The 21557-nt window shown below is 39.2% G+C and overlaps 2 protein-coding genes across 3 annotated transcripts in view; both read left to right on the plus strand.

Moving 5' to 3' along the window:
* The first annotated feature begins 1434 nt into the window (after positions 1 to 1434).
* Positions 1435 to 3576, plus strand: LOC103145195 (doublesex- and mab-3-related transcription factor A1). The gene is made up of 2 exons (XM_007562536.2): positions 1435 to 2073; positions 2623 to 3576. The coding sequence occupies exons 1-2, from the start codon at positions 1596 to 1598 to the stop codon at positions 3414 to 3416; spliced, it is 1272 nt and encodes a 423-aa protein (XP_007562598.1). The 5' UTR covers positions 1435 to 1595; the 3' UTR covers positions 3417 to 3576.
* Positions 3577 to 4435: 859 nt separating this feature from the next.
* LOC103145194 (glucosidase 2 subunit beta-like) overlaps positions 4436 to 21557 on the plus strand; it is a 62751-nt gene continuing 45629 nt past the window's right edge. Inside the window, exons 1-7 of one of the 2 annotated variants that reach the window (XM_016676628.1) lie at positions 4436 to 4669; positions 4955 to 5071; positions 7636 to 7731; positions 9822 to 9879; positions 10768 to 10885; positions 17241 to 17370; positions 20316 to 20342. In XM_016676628.1, coding sequence (XP_016532114.1) covers positions 4588 to 4669; positions 4955 to 5071; positions 7636 to 7731; positions 9822 to 9879; positions 10768 to 10885; positions 17241 to 17370; positions 20316 to 20342 — 628 coding nt within the window. In that variant the 5' untranslated portion in view covers positions 4436 to 4587. The remainder of the gene's footprint in view (positions 4670 to 4954; positions 5072 to 7635; positions 7732 to 9821; positions 9880 to 10767; positions 10886 to 17240; positions 17371 to 20315; positions 20343 to 21557) is intronic. The other variant, XM_016676629.1, reaches the window with a different exon arrangement.

The following is a 21557-nucleotide window of genomic DNA, read 5'->3' on the forward strand; positions in this document are numbered from 1 at the left end:
AATGCCTTTCAAGAACAAGAAGTGGGCACACAAGTTTAAATTCAAGCAGGATTAAAATAAAGACACAGATCCACACTAAACATTGGTAAGAAACGGAGAAACCGCATAGTTTTGCGACATCCTTTCTATCAGAAATTATGGAGTTTATTTAAACCAGTGATTGGTTTGCAGCCTCATGCCATGGTTTGAAAACCAATTTTAATTTTTAGGTTTAGAGCTCAACCATCCAGCTGTGGGTCCGGTACTCTCAGTAGTTTCCATTTTATAACAGAGTTTAACTTTGGTTGTTTCTGGACTGTTCCTGAACATTTTAACAGATTCAGTTTTGGTCAGACGGCACTAACGTATGTTCTAACACGACAATGAAACTTGCTTTAGAATAGATGAAGCAAGCAAACATAAAAATCTCTGATGTGGCCCTGACCTCCATATTGTTGAAATGGCTCAGGTCAAAAAAACAACCTATTTCATTAAACCCCTTAAATAAAATACCTATTGGTCAAATATCCAGACAGAATTATGCCAAAATTGTTGTAATGATTATAAAATAGCATAGTGAGGATGTGCTTATTGGTAGAGGGCAGGGAACTCATCCATAATAAAAAGTTGCGTGGTCTTATATTATTTGGCCCGTATAATCCTGACCATGTGTGGATAATAGAAAATTGGTAATAAATTAAAAGCTGCACACCATTTTTTAAGTCATACAAGTTATTCCTTTATATAGTTCTCTCACCACCTAAAAATATATTTTTATGTAAATCTAAAAAAAAAAAAAAAGTTAAAATGACAACAAAACGACAAACGTTTACAGAGACTGTTCTGACAGTTTCTCTTTTAGTTTTCCTTAGCGATGACTGTGTTTGCCACTCAAGTTCTTTACGTGCAATAACGGTGAGCCGGTCCTGCGTGTGTAACTGGATCTGGACCCTGCTCTGAATGCAGAGAAGTGGAAGAAAAGTGACAAGGTGTGATTAGGTATCCCCTGAATCACACTGGCTGTTTGTTGGCAGATGGCTCTTTTGTCAAACTAATTTGTTCAACAGAATAACCAGGTCGATAATTACATGCTGCTTTTCAGGCTGTTGGAGCTATTGTTGTGTTAAAAAATCCAAACAGTGAAAACTAAGGAAACAGAATGAATGTAACCTCAGGCAACATATTTCCCCCCCTCCACCCCTCTCTTCTTTCATTTATTTTACACTTGGTTTGTAGCACACTGGCATATAGAATGTAGCCATCATAAGCAAAACTCCAATGCAAATCATTCTTTTTTCAGCTTAGGACATTTTTGAATATTAAAAAAAAAAAAAAAAAACTTACATCTTTTCATGGCAGGTCTACATGAATGGTTCAGTTGCATCAGATTAGCCCCTCGCTAATCACGGACGCAAATACACATGATAGGGTATTAGGAGTCTTGAGCGGAAAGGGGTGTGACGAGGGTGTTGGGTTTCATGTCAAACCACCTGGTGAAGGGACTCTTAAGGAGCGCTGTCTCAGAGTGCCAGCGCACAATAGAGTATTCAGTCCCACAGAAAGGCCTTCTACCAACTGCTCATCCGCGTTGGAGAAGTTCAAGTCTTTAATTTTGGATGGAGAGCAGGATCAGACCGCTCTCTATGGCCGGACACCCCGCCGGGCCGCTTGGAGGCCTCCCGATCGCCCCTTCCCTCCTGCGCCACCCGCCTCTTTTTCTCCGTGCCTGCAACCCTGCGCTGGAGAGGGGCTACCCGAGGACCCCGAAGTGCGCCCGGTGTCGGAACCACGGCGTAGTCTCGGCGCTGAAGGGCCACAAGCGGTTCTGTCGCTGGAGAGACTGCGTGTGCGCAAAGTGCACCCTGATCGCGGAGCGGCAGCGGGTGATGGCGGCGCAGGTGGCACTCAGGAGGCAGCAGGCTCAGGAGGAGAACGAAGCGCGGGAGATTCGACTCATGTACCCTGGCCCAGGCATCGGAGGGCAGGCGGGGATCAATCAGGGCCCGGCGGTAGGGCGCGGAGTGCCACCGGCGAGCGGCAACTCTCCACCAGCTCCATGTTTTGACGTTTTTGGCGCTCAGAACCATAAAGAGGGTGGGTTTTACACGGATATTCTTAATTATTAAGCATAACCTGAAGCTATTATAACTTCGTACTACACAGATTGTATATTTTTTGGTTATTACCATAGCAATAGTTTACCAAGTAACGCGTACTAGTTGCGTAAAGTATATATTATTGGATTAAGAATTTTGCGCACATGGACAGAATGGCACAGCAGTGTCGGTTCAAGGGTGTTGGAGGCCTTACGCAAAATTTTATTAGAGAGCACTATCACAATTATTATTTTGGGTGCAGAGGTGAGTGACTCAGAGAGGAAATATAAAACGATATATTTTTCGTTTATCGTTAAAGTAGCTATGCAGTTAGTGTGCATGAGATCTGTTCTGAACTTAGATATGAGCAATAGGAGGCATTAAATAAGAATTGAAATTTGACTGTTAAAATAACTTTCAAATAAACAGGTCTTATTTAGTTTTGTATACATTTAGCGCATTTGTGAAACTGTCCTAATCCAAGGTCACAGTAGCAGTACCTTACACTTCACTTATTAAACTCCTCTTTTTTTCCTTTGTGTTTCAGATGGCAAAGTGAGCAAATACAGCATTTGCAGTGGATTTCTGGGTCAGCCACTCTTCATGCCCCTGAATGCGCGGGTGCCCTCTCCAAGTGACAGAAAGGATCTGTCTCCCAGCAAGGACAACATCTCTTCATTCGCCAGTGATAGTGGAAGTCCATCACCGCCATCTGATCAGCTCTCAGATAACACTCAGAGTCCACAGAGGTCGCTTTCGTCCTCTGACCCAGAGTCTGGCAGCGAGTCAGAGAAGCCCAAAGACTTCCCAAATCTGGACCGTGACCCTGCTGACATCATGGCCAAGATCTTCCCCCACAAGAAGCGGGATGCCCTGGAGTCCATGGTGAGAACATGTAAAGGGGACATTGTGAAATCCATCGAGCTGGTCCTGAACTCTAAGGAGAAGAAAACCGACACTGGCGGTTCGTCGCCGTCTCTTTTGCAAAGCTCAGTGTTCAAGCCTGCAGCCGGACTGCCGGGAGCTCTCGGTTCTGCAGGGACCAAGTCCGCCTTCTCCCCTCTCCACGTCCACCCGGCTCCCGGTGGGGACAGCCTCTATGGGCTCAGTCCTCACCTCGGTGTGAGCCCCCTGCGTCTGGCCTACTCCTCTGCCAGCGGTGGTCTGGGTGGATTCATGTCTCCGTACGTGACATCAGGACTGATGCCACTGTTGACCCTGCGTCCTCCGTTGGACTCGCATCCTTTCCCAGGAATGATCAGAGACTTTTCTTACATCCAGAGTAAGGATTCCCTGTGCAGTACAACAGGTCTCTACACACGACTGAACAATGATAAATAATAGCCCTAAAATAATATCACACGATAGATGATATTTTGTCCAGTTTCTGTTTTCCTGCTGAACATTGTAAGTGAAATCGTACAACTGAGTTAAAAATTTCCTTGCAATTGTGTAAAGTTTGTATAAAATTGTTTCATTGTAATAAAGGGATTTTGTTTTATACGTTTCTGAATCCATCCATCTACCCAGACGACTAACTAAAGCTTGTATGTAAAGTGTTTCTTGCAACAATGTTCATATCCTTTAAACTTTCACTGATCTTTTCAAATCACACACGGTATTACATTATTGTTAAGCACAAGGAAAATGTTATAAGTTACATTTTACATAAATAAAACCCATAAATGTACGGTATGCATCTGCATTCCGCTCCAGTACAACCAGATTTCACATCATCTGCAGCTGAAAGAATTTTGGTGGGTGCTGAGTCGCTTTGTCATTATAGTAAAATCTTTGTCAAATTTGATGGAGACCATCTATGATCATACCAATAACATACTTTAAAGTTGTGAGTTCAATGTGACAAAATGTAAAAAAAAAGTCCAAGAGGTGAAAAGGTTTGCAAGGTTTGAAAGATTAAATATTCCACTACATCAGTAAAAAACATTTTAACCTTTTTGCCTACATAATCTCGCTTTCTAAAAGCAATAACCTACATTTGTATTCAGATTACTTAATAAGGGTTGAAAACAACCAGAATGCATAGTGAAACACTTAACTGACATCTTATAATGGCCTTCTAGGTGTTCAATGAAACGTATGTGTAAAAAAAAAAAGGGGGAAAAAAGGGAGAAAATTTATTATTATTATTATTATTATTATTATTATTATTATTATTATTATTATTATTATTATTATTATTATTATTACTACTACTACCTACTTTGCAGTATGTTACTAGCATACGGAGTCTAACCCATATTCAAACGTTGAATACAAACAAATGTTTCTCCAGCGTCTCCTGCGTGCTACGCTTCTAACTCGTGATTGGTCCAACCCTCAGCCTCTGACCAATAGGAAGCTTGGGAAGTGTCACATTGTGGAATGTTTCAGGAAGCTGGAACATGGACGGTCTAAACGCTGGTCTTGCATCCTGAGTTTGAAATATCCTTGAGCGGGACTTTAATGAGACGTGGCTGACAGCGGGCAGTGCTCATTTCTGTCCTCTGAGATGCGTTTCCACATTATCACCGCAGCTTTTCTCTGGGCTGCGTTTGTGGAGTCGCGGAAAATCCGAGGAATATCTTCGTCCTGTGAGTTCAGTTCACCGTTTAAGCTAAAGCCAAGTCGCTGACATCGTATTTATGTTATCAATAAGTCTTCATTCATAGTCACAACTAGTTCATATATAGCTGACCTCACCGCAGGCTGTAATAGATATGCATAACGTTTAGATGTATAGGTTGCGGTTGGAGGAACAAACATATGTTTCATAGAGTCACAACCATTTATTTACGTAAATTTCATAAAGTGACTCTTATTTTGTCTTTATGTGTTTTCTCTGTAGCTCATGGCCATGTTTTCTCTTGATTTAACAGATAAAAGGTTCTACAGGGAGAGGAAGTCATTTCTGTGCATAGACGGGTCCAAAATGATTCCTTTCGAGCAGGTGAACGACGACTACTGCGACTGCGCAGATGGGTCAGATGAACCAGGTAAACATGGATTGATAACAGGAATAATCATTCAGATTTCAGGATTGTGTAATCATTAGCTGCAGGCACAGACGTCTGACTGAACAATATTATATTTGTATTCCTCTGTTTAGAAATAAAGTTTTCAACTCTTGTACAGCAACATTAAAGCTGTTTTGCAATATTCTGTTTAGTTCAGATGGTCATAATCTTTAATTGGTTTGGTTGTTTAAGCCAGGTGAAAGGAGACACATTAATCTTAATGAGATCATCATGAGTTTGACACTTCTATTAGTTGCCCTAAAGCCAACTAATTTTTATACTAAAAGAGGTTAGTAGTTAAATTACTGATTATTTTTATTTTGTTGACAAAATAGTTGAACTATATGCAGTTTAGTTCCTACGTTTAAGCTTGGATTAAATTAAACCGTGTTTCATAAGGGTTATTTTGTCATATTTTCAAATGCAGATATTTTTTTTGTAATGATCATTGCTATTAGTACTAAAATGATTATAGTTTAATGTAAGATAAAATGATTGACCAAATAATTAATTCAATGTGAACTCTAGTATTTATTTTACAAGGAAATACCCAGATTCTTAAGAATAATTGTGTTGGTTTCCAAGGCAAACTTGCCACTCACAATATGACGCATGTACAATTGGGCTGTTAAGGCCCAATACTCGCACTACACCCTACGCTGCGCTCTGAAATGTGCAGTCATACTGCTTTTTGAATGAGAATCTCAAACCCTTTGAATTTTCAAAAATTGCAAAAACACAAAACAAAAACATTGCCATATTTCCACCTCTTAATTCAAAACGTCACATATTGTCACATGCAGCAAAGAGTTGTGGGTATACATACAAGATCTTCTTGACTAAATCAGCTTTCCATTTTGATGTTCCACAGGGTTCAGTTTCAGGGCCATTGTTAATTTTGCTGTATCTGCTCCCTTTAGCTCCCATATTTCTCCTACTCACTTTCAAAACTGCACATTAAATTAAAATGGCTGAATTCAATTAAGGCTGGCAGTTAGTTGGTAAAATAATAATAATAATAATAATAAAAATAATAATAATAATAAACTGAAATAATTATCTTTGCTTAAAAATAGTCCACTTTCTATCATTTAAGAAATATTGCCAGCCAGGCTCCAGTGCCTTCCTGAAATTTAAATTTAAATTTATGTTTTGTCTTGTCTGGATGATTCTGTGACTGTCTTTTAAAATCTAGCCTTGACCAGTTGCAGGCTGCTCAGACTGCTACCACCAGGAGTCTGGTTTGAAGTGTTTCATGTTTATTTCTATACACAGACTTGTTGCCATGTCATTGTGACTCAGCATCCTAGTCTACCAACAAAACCTTTCTCTGGTCCTGGTGTCTTTTATTGAGAATCTACGATGAAGAACTAAATACCATGAAAATGTCTAATGTTTTATGAGCTGAAATATTGTAAACACCTCTCTGCCTCGAAACATTCAGTTAAACTTTTGTAAATTTAAGAATAAAATAAAACTGTTTATTGCTTAATTTAAAAAAAGTTTCCTGTAAATGGGGTCTGTGGTCTACTGAAAGGGTCATTAATAAACTCTGCCATTGCCAGCATCAGTGTAAAGTGCTATAATAACCCTCTTTCACCGCTACGCACAGGGGGAGCAGCACAAGTAGGAGGTTAATGATGCCAAACTGAGCTCATGTTGAGTGCGCCTATATCATCAAGCCTGGTGGAGTTTTAGATCAGATACAGTCCAGTAAAAGCGAGCGATAATAAAGGTGGCTCTTCATGAGACCTCCGCTTAGATAAGATATAACTGTGTCCATTTTCTCATGAATAGTTTTCATATTCAAAACAAGGTTGGAATTAGTTCAGAATTTGCATCCAAAGTAGGAGTATAGGTCAATGTTTTTGTTTTTTCTTCCACAGAAATGTGTTTCATCATTTAAAACTGGTACAAACAGTTGCAGACTGTTGTCTTTGTTGAATTCCAGATAAAAATATGAATCAATGATAAACATAAACTAGAGGAGCAAAGAAACAGAAATCCATAAGCCCATAAACAAAAAACAAAAACAGTTGTATCATGTTATGCAACTGACATGCACCTGTTGCTTTCGATAAAACTGTTTATAGGTCCTTTAAAAATAAATTAATCTTTTGTGGCAGAATATTACACATAAATATAGGAAAAACTACAATCTTCAATTTCAGTATTTTTTTTTTGAGTAAAAAAATATTAAGAATGTTCTGAAATAATTTAAAATTGTGTAAAAAAAAATCCCTTTATTAAAATAAATGTCGCTTTTTTTTAAATTGTACTTTTATAAGATCAAAAAACATGACTTAATTTTTCCTTTACCAGACATAAAATCAGCCATTTTCCATGCCTATTCTCGTTCCTAGGCATAAATCTACTGAATAAATGCACTCAAATAGAAGCCAGATGTTCTGCAATAAAAGCTGAATTTAATTTTGGAATTTTTAAATGCTCCAATGAACTAGTTTAATTAAAAGAACTAGTTTTTGAGAATTATTTTGCATTGCATTCTTCCTTTGATTTCTTTTTAATCTGGCTCTATTCAGGCACCTCGGCGTGTCCTCGTGGTCGATTCTACTGCACCAACCTGGGCTTCAGGCCGCATTACATCCCATCATCTAGAGTCAACGACGGCATCTGCGGTAAGTTTTAACTTTATGCTGAATTGCACTGGTGAAAAATAGATGAATAGATTTATTTCTGATCTGTCAAATACGGACGAAACATGCATCTTGTGGTTTTGAAGACATTAATAAATAAATAAGTCTCTGGAATATTCTTTCTCTCGTTATTGTGAAATTTAGCAACTAGAAATTATTTTGGAAATTCTAACTGACCTAAAATAAAATTTTATTTTCAGACAAAGAAAAGAAATGTGAACGCCTCTTTCTATTCACTTTATGTAAGCGTCTGGTTTTGACTCGAGTTGAATGTATATTTAGATAAGTGTTGAAGTAAGCGTTTTCTGGGGAAATAGATGTTTAAATCTTAAAAAAATTGAAGTACTTTTTTAACTCTGTAAAAATCCGGCTTGTTTTTCCTCTGTGCGTTCTGCTGACTTGGACAAGCAGCTGTATCTTGTTTACTGTTAAGCAGGAAGCAACATGTAACCATGAAGTTCTTTAATCCTGTTAATTCCAGTTTTATTTTTTTCCCCCCTCCCTTCAAAACTGTTCTTTATTCCTGCTGAAAACCTGAATGCCACATTTTACCGCAATGGATGTCCTTTTTTTTTTTTTTGTTGTTGTTTTTAATATACCACCTTTCTTTTCTCCTTTTGTTCTTCAGTAACTCTCTGTTCTAGTTAATCTCATGGAGCACATATATAGACGCAGAAGCAGAATTAGACCACATGCAACTGTCAAAAGAACAAAATGTTCCACTTGTCTCTTCTTCTCCTCCCATTTGTCTCATCATACCCACTTAAAACCAAACACATCACCACTTTTTCTCATCCCGTTTGAAGTTCAGATGGGTTGTCGTATTCCCCGTTTTTTTTTTGTTGCTTTTTTTTTTAAGGTCTTAAAACTTTTCATTCTGCCGGCCGCAGACGGGGATTCTGGATAAATGCGAAATTTCACACTGTGCCCACATTACTGGTGAAACATCTGAGCAAAAGCCAGATCAGAGCATTTGCTACACACCAGGCAGTGGATATTATCAGTGGTTGATGTCAAGAGACCCTCTGTGAATCAGAGAGAGATGCGATGTAGGCACAAAGACTCAATCTTCATCTTTAAAGATGAAAAGTCAGTGGCTCAGTTAGTCCCCATCTGCAAAATGAACAAGACAGTTGAAAACATGGATGGATAAAGACACAATTTACACAGCGTCTAATTCCATGTGCGTACATTTTTGAAGCTGAAGAACAGAGTTTGCCCAGATGATGATACTACAGGTGTTTAATTACATGGTAATGTGTTCAGGTAGCATTAGTTGCTCTGAAATTCCTGACTCCAAGGGTTCTGTACCAGTCTGTCCGTCCTCCTGACTGCCGTACCTTTAATGCTGGCATTAGAACTTGGACGTAGAAATTTGTTTCCGTTTCCGAATCAAAAATCAGCAGGATTTCCCAATCGATGTGCTCAATGGCCAGGCTAATTACTGCTAGCCGTGCAAGCTAAAGACAATGTGTTTCTCTGCTGAAAACAACATAGCAAAATGTTCACCAAGGTCATGTAGTAGTGTGTGATGACTTGATGACATAAAAAGGAGAGGAAGTACAACCAAACCTCTTTTGTCTTTACTGCAAGTGAGCCATATCGGATTTTAAAATCCAGATCAATTTAACTCTTAGATCAACGATTTAAGTCTTTTGAGAGCCTTTTGTTCATTTTCTTTGTTGTGTTTTGAAAAAAATAAAAATAAACATTGCTGCGGTGGCACTTATTATGAAAAGCTAGAGTACTGCTCACGTAGAGGTTATTAACTAGCACAGAAGAACAAATTGGAGATGTTAAGTAAATATTTTTTAAGCTGTAAATATCGACTTCTCATGATGTCGACGTATTCACTAAGAGAAACCTTTAAAACATTTAAAACATTTGTCCTTCACTATAATCTAGTGTGGTATTCTCATTTTTCCCTTGTGTTTCCTCTTTTAGGAGACGATTGTGATCCCTTAATTTAGAGCAGTGACATTCTGCTCACACTCTGTGCTGCTATTCTGTTTTGTGTTTGTTTTTTTTGTTTTTATGTGGTTTGGACGGGCTTCTCCCGCGTCTCTCGGCAGATTGCTGCGACGCGTCAGACGAATACAACAGCCACGCTCGCTGCCAGAACACTTGCTGGTAAGTTGGATCAAAACTGAGATTCAGTACCTGTAAAATGACCCAGTTTTTTTTTTCTTTTTTTTTCTTTAAAGTAAATCAGATGGTAAAGGGGATTTTGAATTAATTGCAGCAGGACATCTGGAGGAATTTCTTTCTTACTTTTTTTAGTTACAGCAATAAAATTCTTTTAATAGGAGGACTTTATTACAGCAACTGCATGAGGGGCTTACAACCACACTTGAGCAGCAATAGTAACCTAACCATTGTGCCACCAGGGGGCGTTGTATCTCTATGATAAGAAAAAAAAAAAGTGTACTTTCAGACTTGCTCTAGTGATTGATATATGTGGAATTAATGGATTTTAAAGCCCAGTTTGACTCAAACGTTTTATTTATTTCAAATTTATTTCTGCGGTTTGACTCGCATAAAATCTAGATGTCCGTTGTCATAATCAGGAAGTGTGTGTTTAGCTGCGCTTCGTGTCATGTTTGACCATTGTGATATGCAGGAGTATAAGCTGCTGCGTAAATGCTCACTAACCCACTTCTTTTGTTGACAGTCCTCTATTTGTTTCATTTATTTTCTGCCAGCCTAAAATAAAACAAAAAAAACAGTACCACATGGAAACAGTCGATCTCATTATGTTTCCACAAGGTCCCCGCTCACATTCTGTTTGCCAGACTTCTAAAATGATTTAACTCCACCACATAGCATCTTATTTACTCCCCTTTTTTTTTGTCTTAACTCCACCCCATTTGGATTTCTACTGCAACGCAGGCCCTTTTAAAAAAAAAAAATAAAATAAAAAAATGGATTGCAGCAACTTGGCTGACCGGAGCCTGGGTGGCTGAAGTTTTCCTCAGTAATGATGGTTCTGTGCGCCTCCTCTCTTGGCTTTTCCTCTAGGAATCTGGGACAGAAAGAGCGGGCGTACGTGGAGGGTCAGATGAAGACCTTGGATGAGGGTTTGAGACTCAAGCAGCAGCTGATTGAGGATGGGGTGCTGCTCTGGAGGGAAAAACAGGTAACTTGATAAAGTAATTTAAAAAAAATGTAGTTGTGGTATAAGATCCCCACCAGCTGATAAAAATATACATTTAATGTGGGCATCAAAAGCACACAGTCTCTAACTGGGTGAGTATGCATTTGGCTTGGAGAGTTTGAAAGCCTGCTTTTAAAAAAAATATATATATATATTTGATCAAAAACTGCCTCCAAGCTTTCTTTTTGCGAGTGCGATATTGCAAACATTGATATTGCAATGGTAATTGCAACTCCCAGGTTTTCTTTTTGTTGCAGTTTGTTTTGAATGTTGTGCATAAAAATGCTGCGGTTTACCAAAATTGGACCATTTTCAGATGGACTTGCTAATGTGAAACAGTTGTGAAATCCAGTTGTTTTCCACTCTGAGAATTATTCATACGCTGGCAGATTTAGATTTAAATTTTTGTTCATTCAAAGCTTTTATCGGAGAGATGGGCTCCTCTTACAAGACACTAAAAACATGTAGAACATGTTTTAAACAAAACCTACTGACACACAGTCAGTAGGTTTTGTTTATTTAATTTAAATAAATGGTGTATTTAAGCTTTTTTACACCTTTCTGAAAGCTGCTGAACAGCATTTTTGCCTTTTTCCAGAGTGATATTTTGACCATTTATTTTTAATACTGAGCTCCATATCTGTATGTTGGAAAGACTCCTTGCCAGTGCACTGATGTTTAACTTCCTTCACATATTTCCTAATGTTAATATTACCTCTAACCAAAAGAAGCATTTTGGTAATATGAAAATAAATCTTTCAATCTGCCACGATCAAGAGCTGTTGGGTTGCGGTGACAGCGCCAATCCTTGGTGCTTTTAAGAATGAACAATACTTATAGTAAGTTGACTTTTAAGTACATTTAGGTGGTTAAATAAAGAAAGCACAAAAGGTGAAAGAAGCTATTAAAAGAAAGCCATGTACTCTATGAAATGTTTTTGGTTTATGCAGCTGTTGGAAAGTGAGAGAGAGCAAAACAGATAACAAGAAGGCTTTCTCATGTGAAAGAGATAATATACCCTTTCACAAGAGAACAGGTATGTTCTCTTGTGAACATTCTGTCATTGGCGATGTTTCAATCTTTTATAAATCTCTAAGTTAAGTATATGCATTTTCTAAAGCATACAGATAGACTGCTGTTTTTACAATGCTAATCACTGTTATAGGACTCTAAGGGTTAACTTTAAATGTTAATTTGTCATCAAAACATTTTTTTCTTTGTTTTGAAGTAGTAAAGCCCTGGATTTGTAGTGTTGGATCTCGGGGAGAGCATGGTGCTTTTCTAGATCCGTAATGACTGCATAGACAGGAAATCTAAAGGAAAATATTTGCATGCTCTTCTTATATCTTCCTACATGATCGTATATAAACAGAAATCTAAATTGGTACTGCCATGTCAGATCTTTGCAAAAATGGGACAGTGGAAATTGGTCACTGAATTCTTATAGGTGCATTTTGATATGTTAGCTTACTTGAATTGCACATGGAGAAAATGTATCAAATTTAACGACGGTGCTTAATTTAGCCAATGAGAGAGATGCAAATGAAGTTTAAAATCAACCTGCGAAAAAATATCAGATATGTTCCCCGAAGCACGGTGTTAAGTTAAAAACATAATATAATGAGGACAAAATTTGCATTTCCCTCCCTAATTTTAGCATCTTAATTTGAAACCAGTAAGATTGTGCACATTTTCACAGTAGCAATACAATGACTAAAGGGGGCCAAAAACAAAAACTGTGTCGTCTAAAATGGTAAAAAAAAAAAAAAAAGTGCAGTCTGCTCTTAATTTGCTGCATCCTTGTGAAGATTCTGTTTGTTGCTGTTATCGTCTGCACATCGAATTAACTTTTCCCCTCACTAGCGTGTGTCGCCACATTGCAACTGCACTGTTATCACCTGGCTAGCTGGCTAACGCGCTCGAGAAACAAGGGACGTCGAGGTTAATTTTGTTTCAGATGTGCTGGATCCGGAGGATTTCTCTTCGGAGTGAGCAGCTTGTGCTCTGCGGTGCTGTTTTAGTATGCATGTTCACAGCACCTGCTGCTACATACGCCTGTTGTACAGTCAGAGCCAGTTGATAACACAAACCTTACTTTTCTTTTTTCTTTTTCTTTTTTTCTGGAGGTTATTCTTTCTTGCTTGAATATTGTTTTTTTTTTTTTGTCATTGTCTTGTGCGTGTTATAGATCATGGCTTCTTCTCATTATAGACTGTTCGATGAAACGATGCACGTTCCATTGCGGTTTTCACAACTTTGTCTCTTAAGACCTCATCACCTACATCAATAAAACAAGTTTATGCACAGGTGTGAAAAACAGCAACATGACAGTCTTGCCTATTGAAAATTTAATCACTAATGATATTTTAAGAAAATAAATAGATTATGATAGGCTATTTGTTTCTCTCTGAATTTATGATGTTATCCTAATTATTAATTTTTTTCTCAGTATAATGCAGCACATTTTGTAGAGGTGCATGATATAGCGACACTAACATTGATATTGGCCAATTTTAGTCTTTTTTTTTTTTTAACACATCGGTATTGGTCCGATGAATAAATCTGGGTCGATATTAAAAGTCGATATTTGTTTCCGTCTTGTTGCTCTTTGTTTGCAGGGGGCAATTGGAGGAGACTGGTCATGTGATAGCGATATAGCAAAGGATGATGGGAAGCTTATGGGTCAAAATAGTAATATTAAAAATCGGATATTGATATCTGATGTTCATATGTGTGCATCCCTAATATTATGTCCGATCACTTGTTTCCATTTATGTCTTTCTCAGTAGCTGGCTGGTCACACTCTGCTGCATTTCAGCATATTATTGGAACGTTGTAGAGAAGGAAAAAGTGTGGTTGAAAAAGGTCCACGAGTTCAGGGAGGAGATTAACGAGACGCATACAGCAGGTGTAGTTCATGCTTCAAGGAGCGATGATGTAGGAATCACTTTTGTTGAGCTAAGAGGAGATAAGGCTGGACTGTTGCTCGTTGCTAAAAGTCTCTCTTGTCAACTGACAGTAAGGTTTTGCATTTAGTCCGTATATCATGGTTCCAGAGACCGCATGAAGAACAGCGAGACACAGAGTCCGAACGTGAGGTTCAACGTTTGTCCAGCAGAACTAAGGATCTGCCCGAACCACCACGAGTACAAACACTTTGTTTAAAGACAATTGTATAGCTGTGCTTGATTGGGCAGAATCCCATAGAGGACCTTTAAAGTGCTGTTAATAAGAAGGCTAAAGACACAGCAGCCAACCACGCAGACATGATAAAGGCAGCTCTTAAAGAAACCTGGGCGTCTCAGCAGAGCAACAAGCTGCAACGACGCAGTGATTCAAGCAGAAGAAGCACAAATCAACGACTGAGTATTTCTACTGTCAAGTACAAGGACATCCTTTTCAGCTGAAAAATCTGTGCAAAAAACATTTGTTGGTCTTATGTCATTTTTAGCAAAAGTAACAGAACTTGGCACTTGAAATATCTCTGTGTCTAATAAATCTATGTAAGTTTCACATTTTTTAACTACAGAGGAACATTGTTGTTGTTTTTATGCCTTGAGATGCACCAGTATTCAATGCATCATTGCCGTTTAGGATTATCAAAACGATGTTTATCGGTCGTCTGAGTGGAAATGTAAAATTGTCTGCTACAGTTTGAGGATTTAACTTTCTTTTTCTATTTTCTTCCTTTTTACATTTTTTTACATAACTGTTGAAATTAACAGTACAAAGCGTTGGCCGGCTTTCAGACCCAGCCACGTTAGAATACGCTCTATGGACACTGAAGGACTCGTCGTCGCTGCAGCGCATTTTACAGCTCTGTGACTTTGTCGTGGCTGCCCTCGATCCTTTTGCATTAAAATTCGCTGTTTAGAAATCTCCTAGTTTCAAGGCATTTTTAAGCACTTCTCACAACAGCTTTTTCTTTCATAAGAGCATTTCAGAAATCTCTTTCTCTAAACATTTGCTTATAATGAAACATTGAGGAGAAAAAAGAGACTAGCTCAACAAAGATGATTTGATTGGATGAAGCGTTTTCCTGCCACATTAACCAGTCACAATCTTGGATTATTTTTTTTTTCTTTGTTTTTATTCCTTCCCAACATGCATGCTTTGTGGTCTTACCCCCATCCCAGCCCCCGAACATTCCCTTTTTTCTGCCAGCTGAATGGCAGATCGGGGCTAAAGTGTCACCCAGTGCTTCCAGCATTTCCACACTTTGTGATCATCGTCTCTCTTGACATGGCAGGGTGAGCTCAAGGCCGTGGTGTTTTGAACCTTACAATACAATACAATGACTCAAATTTGAACTCCTGCTGCTGTGGGCTCGAGGCTTAAAGACAAATCATCTGCTATCAAAACCTTTTCCAAGATTCCATTCAATATTTGTACACAAGTTATAAATAAATACAAGCTGACATGTTTGTATAGTAAGCTTTTGATGACATTTGTACATTCCAAGCTGAACATCTTCAAGCACGAAATATGATGGGGATAAATCGCTAGCTCTGATCTGTTTTCTGAACTCTTCAAATTTTCAGAGAAAATGGCAGATTATTTTTATGTTTTAGCCAATGCAGAGCTTTTCAATAAGATTACTTACTATGAAAAGCTTTAGGAATCTAACCCTTATTAGAATTTATTTTATTTATTTTTTTTAGGAATCTAACCCTTTAGTCGTTTTCTTCACAAGTAGAAATCTTCTTGTGCTCTGGTAATAGAGCCCATAAATCACTGCTGCAGACTGAAGGTACCCAAGCAAACGGCGTGGCCTAGAAAGGTAGTCATCCCTGGCGGAAACCCCCAGAATCCATCAGTGCATCGCCAGCGTCTCTGAGGAGAGAATGGAAGGCAGAGTCGACACACAAACACACTCACGGACACGCGTTTGCACAAAGGAAGCCGGTCCTCTTTGATGCAAATTGCTCCGTTACAGAGTGTGATGATAGGTTTTGCTTGGGTGTTATCAGCAGTCAGTCTGACGGAGCTGATTTAATGAGTCCGCGATGTGCAAACAGCCACCGTCGAATATGTTTTTGGCAATTAAACAGACTTTGTGGTTAGGAGTTGGATGTAGATATAAATGCAAACTAATACGAGGAGAAAAGAGGTTGCAGCATAGCTTTTGCACTGGCTTAATTTCTTTAACTTTTGACAGTTGAAAATAGTCACCAATTTATAGAGCACAAACCAAAGAATTTAGGTTCAACTTGTTTTTGTTCTCTTGGCTTTATATCTTTTGGACGGGTGGTTATCAAAGCCCCATTCATCTCTTATTTTGACCCTCCCTCACTCACAAGCAAGATGTCAAAATGCCTGGACTCCTCGACTTGAAATAGCTACTGACCCCTGACTAAGAGGGACCAGGACGCCTTTTAGAGCCACTTCATCTGCACAAAACCAATTTTAGACTTTGAAGTTCCCAAACCAGGCATCTTGCTCTCCAACGCTTTGAAATTTCTATGTACATTTTGGTCAGATGTTCAGATGTTATGTGACCGACCAATGCGAACTAGAAAATAATTGTGAAATTGACAGAAAACGGGCAGGTTTGAATTTTTAACTTCACAATAGCTCACTACTTTGATGGTCTATTACATTAAATCACAATGAAAGACCCTGAAGTTTGTGATGCTAGAAATGCAAAATGTGAAAAAGTAAAAGGACCAAGGCACTTTAAAGAGTGCAGTTGGATTCATTGCCAAACCAATGTTTTTTTTTTTTTTGTTTTGTTTTGTTTTTTTTTATATTCAGACTTTGAGACTAAGGACAAAAACAAACCCATATGTGCCACAAAAATAGGGAGAAATAAATATCTTTGAGGTTTGATTGAACTGCTTTCTTTGAACACGGAACATGAATGGGAAATGACTTAAAATAGGGGCGAGTGTATGGATTCCATGTAGGTGCAATGTGTGTGTGTGGGTGTGTGTGTGTGTGTGTGTGTGTGTCGTAAACAGCTTACAAGGGATCCCATTTTGAACGACCTCATTCAGTCTGAAAAATTAGCTCTGCGGTCTGAGTATATCGGCTGTGAATCAATCTCCTGTTCTGATAAATGCACCGGAAGGAGCACAGGACAAGTGGAAAGAACAAGGAAAATGGCCATTACCCACATGCCTACTCCATTAGAAAAGTTTAAGGCTTGCATGCAGAATGCACGGCGCTGCCTGCTCCAGTTTTATGCTGTTGACCCAAAATATAGTATGACTAAAGGGCTGTTCGTGTTGGCGAGGAGCCTTACTGTTCTGGCACAGGAATGCAGAAATCACAAAGCGCTTAAATTGTAACAATGACGGTTTGGTGTAATCACGTTTGCCCCGTCGTCTCTCTGCAGGCGCAGCTCAGAGAGCTTCAGCGGGCCGCCGAAGATCTGCAGATCAAATTAGAGGAGCACCGAAAGAGGAAACATGAAGCTGACCGACTCAAAGAGCAAACATTAAAGGCTTTGAAAGTCGGGGATAGAGGTAAGGCTCCATCTATATTTAGGACCCACTTCAAGACGTTTGCTCATTTCGCGGAGTTGTTCCAGTTTACACAGTTGGGCCGTCGCTTTGGCTACAGGGCAGCTTCCATTTCATGTCTGCTCCAGCCTTACTGGAGCAACAGTAAATACGCTGAGCAGCTCGGCTCAGGTTGTTCAACATCAGAGAGAGGAGGGGGGGGAGGAATGGAAAGGTTAAGTGCAGATTCCTCTGCAGTGAAAATTAATTGACTTGGAGAAAGATTGCTGAGCAGCTGCAAACCGTATTCCCTCTGCTCTCCTTTTTGACGTACCTCAAACCTTCAGAGAGACGTTGCATATGAGTCACAGGGAAAAATCCCTTATCGGTGCGAGCACAAGCCGGCTTGGCATTTAAGCGACGCTCTGACTTTGCGCGTGTGTTGGTACAGAAAGTTGTGAGGATAGGAACTGGGTTCTATCATCTCACGAAATGAAAGATTTACACTCATTAAATGTGGGCAGAGGACGCATTCAGTCTCCAATTTTTAGATCTCAGAGGCAGAAATGCGTAAGATTCATACTCGTACCATTTAGAGCTTGGACTTTTCAACATAAATTGGAGAACAATCCTGTATCCTTCTGTTTTCATTTCAGCATGTGGGAAAACCTTCAGGGAAAAATAGAATAGATTGGAAGTCTCTGTCATGCTCTATTGGCAGCTTATTTTCTGATCTAAAGAAGTTTTGAGTGCAAAGCATGCTCATTATATCGTTGGTTCCTTTGGGCAGCGCACATCCATCATGCTTCCCACTGTGCAGGCTGACCTTTCCTGACCATGACGCCCCGCCCACCCCGGCCCCCCAACACATCGTTCCTGAGTCTGTCATCCTTTACTTCCATTACAGCTCATCTTGTGGGTGTAACAAGCATCAGTTTTAATTTCTGTCTCTCGAGATGGCTTGTCTTGTTCGAGTTGTCTGGAGGATTAACAGAGATTTCTAATGTCAAATGTGTTTTTCTACTAGAAACGCTTCCAGTTTATTTTTAGTCATTTCTTATCAAGATCCCAAAATCTGAATGAAATAACCTGCAGATACCGATGCTTTTTCCAGTCCAGATCTCAATTTTTGGTGCTATTTTTGGTTCTGGTGTTATGTAAGCTAATTTAGGCACTGTCAGTCATAGTGCTGCATATTTTGCCCATATGCTCAGTCATATTTACATTTACAAGACGGATGATTGCCTTAGCACCAGGTTGGTCAGTTTTACTCTTTTATTTGCATTCAGTTCATGAGCTGCCAAATTTAAACTATACGACTGTTTGAGAGGTGAGGGTTGGTAGTTCAGACTCGTGTTGTTGTTGTTTTTTTGTTTTAGAAAATTACTTGCAAGCTACTCAGCTGTAAATGTTCATTAATGAGCGATAAAAAAAAGCAACAAAAAAAAACAAAAAAACAGGCAGTGTTAAATCAGACGTGACTGTGTGAAAGGAAGAGATTAAAAGAAAAAGTAACATCAAGCGACGGTGGATTATACCATGCCATAAAATCAAAGTTTTCCCAGTAAAACTACAAGTGATCTTCTTGTTCTTGAGGATGCAAAACTGTGTGTCATGTCTTTTTGTGAGTCAAATGTTTTGTTATATCCCAAATAGAAATTATATGTTCATAAACAGTTTAGTTGCACTAAGAGTGCAACAGATTTTTGCCTTTTAACCTACTTTTCAATTAGAACGTAGACGTACGCAAAGAGCAAACGCTACTCCGAATCAGTCATTAATGTTAATAGCTGGTAGGAAGAGAAGAGCAAGTTTTAGCCAGCGAAAGCATTTATTCCCCTCAAGATTAAAGCATGCATATTACTCTAACCTTCTGCCTGTAGTTAAACAAAAGCTCTTTACTGCCTATGCTACAATGCATACTTTCTTTCTGGTAGAGACGGTGCAGATAAAGCAAGCTTTTAAATTTGCAATGCTCGTGATGTTTTTTTCTGTTATTTGAAAAAATAAAAAAATACATGTCCCTGAGCATCTTTTTGGAGCCAGCTAACAAGAAAATATGCATCACAGTAGCACAAGGCAACATTTAAGAGTAGCTTTATTACCGTAAAGAGAAGAAAGTTATTGCAAGTATTAATTATGTTGGATCCCTCGCAGAGGCTCCACAAAACTCTTTCTATCTTGCAAAGTTGCAAGAAAAAGCCCCGGCTCTATATCTCATTTGTCTTTTTGTCACACAGCACTTTTCTATACAGCCCATACAAAACAGTTGCCCGCAAATGCACCTACGGTTCTATACGGGAATGTCAGAACACGGATTGTTCTGCGAACGTGTTGTCTCCCTTTTTATGACCGTAATGGCCTGCGTCAAAATGGGAATGAAAAGCCAGACGAACAAGCAGCTGAGAGTGCAAGTCGAGCTAAACAGTCTGTGGTTTCGCCGCTGCTGTCGATCAGGCTTCTCTCCAGGGCTTCATGTGCAGTTATTGAGATGTTTGAAAGGACCAGGTTATTTGTACCCTCGAAGAAAATTAGTTTCTTGCAGCGTGACGTGTGCGGTACATTGGGGAAAAAAAAAAAAAATAGAACAATGGAGAGCCGGGGGTATTTGAGCTGACAGAACACCAATCTAACCTTTTCCATTGCACGCAGTACAGGCATTTAGAGCCTGCAAAACAATCGTGTATTTGCAGTGTTTCATTATTATTGTTGTTTTGTTTTTTTAAATTGTTGTATTTATGGAACTTAAGTTCCATCACACGCTGGCTGCACTCCGACAACTTAGGTTTTGTCGTAGCCAATATCGTCACCGCAGTACTTAGCGACGTTAGTGCGATATAATCGCCAGCATGCCATTCTAAAACTGCACATTGTTTAAACACACTCATGAAAAACTGTTCAAGAAATTTCAAATTGCTTGGTTGTTTATTTGTAACAGTCTTATTTTCCCACTGTGTTCTCCGTATAAGATGTACGGCCTGAGTCATCCTCCTGCGGTAAGCCCCTCAATGCTAGACATGACATTTAAGTTGAAACACTCATTTTCAGGCTTCGTCTTGTTTATGTCGTCTCCTGTTTTCGGTAAAGTAAAAAAGCTCAGCGCAGAACATGCAGCCTTTTGATCTGTTTCCATTTCTTTGCCTTTTTTTCCATAGAAAGAGGTAATTTTCCTCTCTCAAATATTGCTTCTAGGGTATAAAAGACAGCAAAATGTGTGTTTTCTTTGCCCGGGAGTGCTTAGCCTACAATGACAAAAAAAAAAAAAAAAAGAAGCTCTGAGTGGATAACATTGTCTGTAGGCTAGCCATAGATCTGCAGACTCCCGCTGATATGTTCCATTTTCTCTGTTCTCGATGTGTCTCTCTTATTTTACGAGAGTGCTCCGATATCACCAGGGCAACATGGGTGGATGACTGATGGTGTCCATTAGTAAACATAGTCTCCTATATGTGGCATTGGCCTAAAGATCCCAATGTCTTCAACCGCCTCCTTCTCCTCTCCTCCCCCCCACACACACCACTCTCCAACTCTTCTTTATTTTCCTCTTTTCTCCCCCATCATCCTCTTGCCTTTCACCTGCCCCCCTCCTCCACCAGACGCTTCTCCATCATTCTTGTTTTCCGCTGCACTCCTCTCTCCCCCACTTCTTCATCTATCCTCCTTATAGTTGTTTTTCATAGCCACAACTTTGCAGTTAAGAGAGGAATGAGACCATCTCGCTCCCTTCTCTGCGCTATCGTTTTTTTTACGAGGCGGCGACCGGAGCGCGGGTTGAAAATATCGAGCGTTGGGTTGCAAACGGAGAGCAATTCAAAGAAAGAATGGGCCACTAATCTCGCAGATGCTGTGTGTGTTGAGGGATAATATTATCGAGTGTAGTTTTTTTCCCCCTTTACCTGTTGTTGAGTAGACTCAAGATTAGAGTCGAGGAAACTGAAGAGCCATATTGTTTCAGGTCAAGATGTTCTTCCATGAAGTTGACCCAGCTTAATACAGAAACGCTGGGCCCAGTGGAGGTTCTGTGGAGATAAAAAAAACAACAAACAAACAAAAAAAACCAAGAGATAAAGTTTTTTTGCAGCAATAACTGGAGATAATGGAGAATAATTGGAAAAAAGAAGAGCAGTAAGGACAAATGGCCCAAATGTCCTCCAGCAGCCCAAGCTAAGAGGAGCGTAACTATAGAGATAGTTTCAAGATAACCAAACACA

This window comes from Poecilia formosa, unplaced genomic scaffold (genome assembly GCF_000485575.1).
Source record: "Poecilia formosa unplaced genomic scaffold, Poecilia_formosa-5.1.2 Scaffold137, whole genome shotgun sequence".
Classification (NCBI taxonomy): Eukaryota; Metazoa; Chordata; class Actinopteri; order Cyprinodontiformes; family Poeciliidae; genus Poecilia; species Poecilia formosa.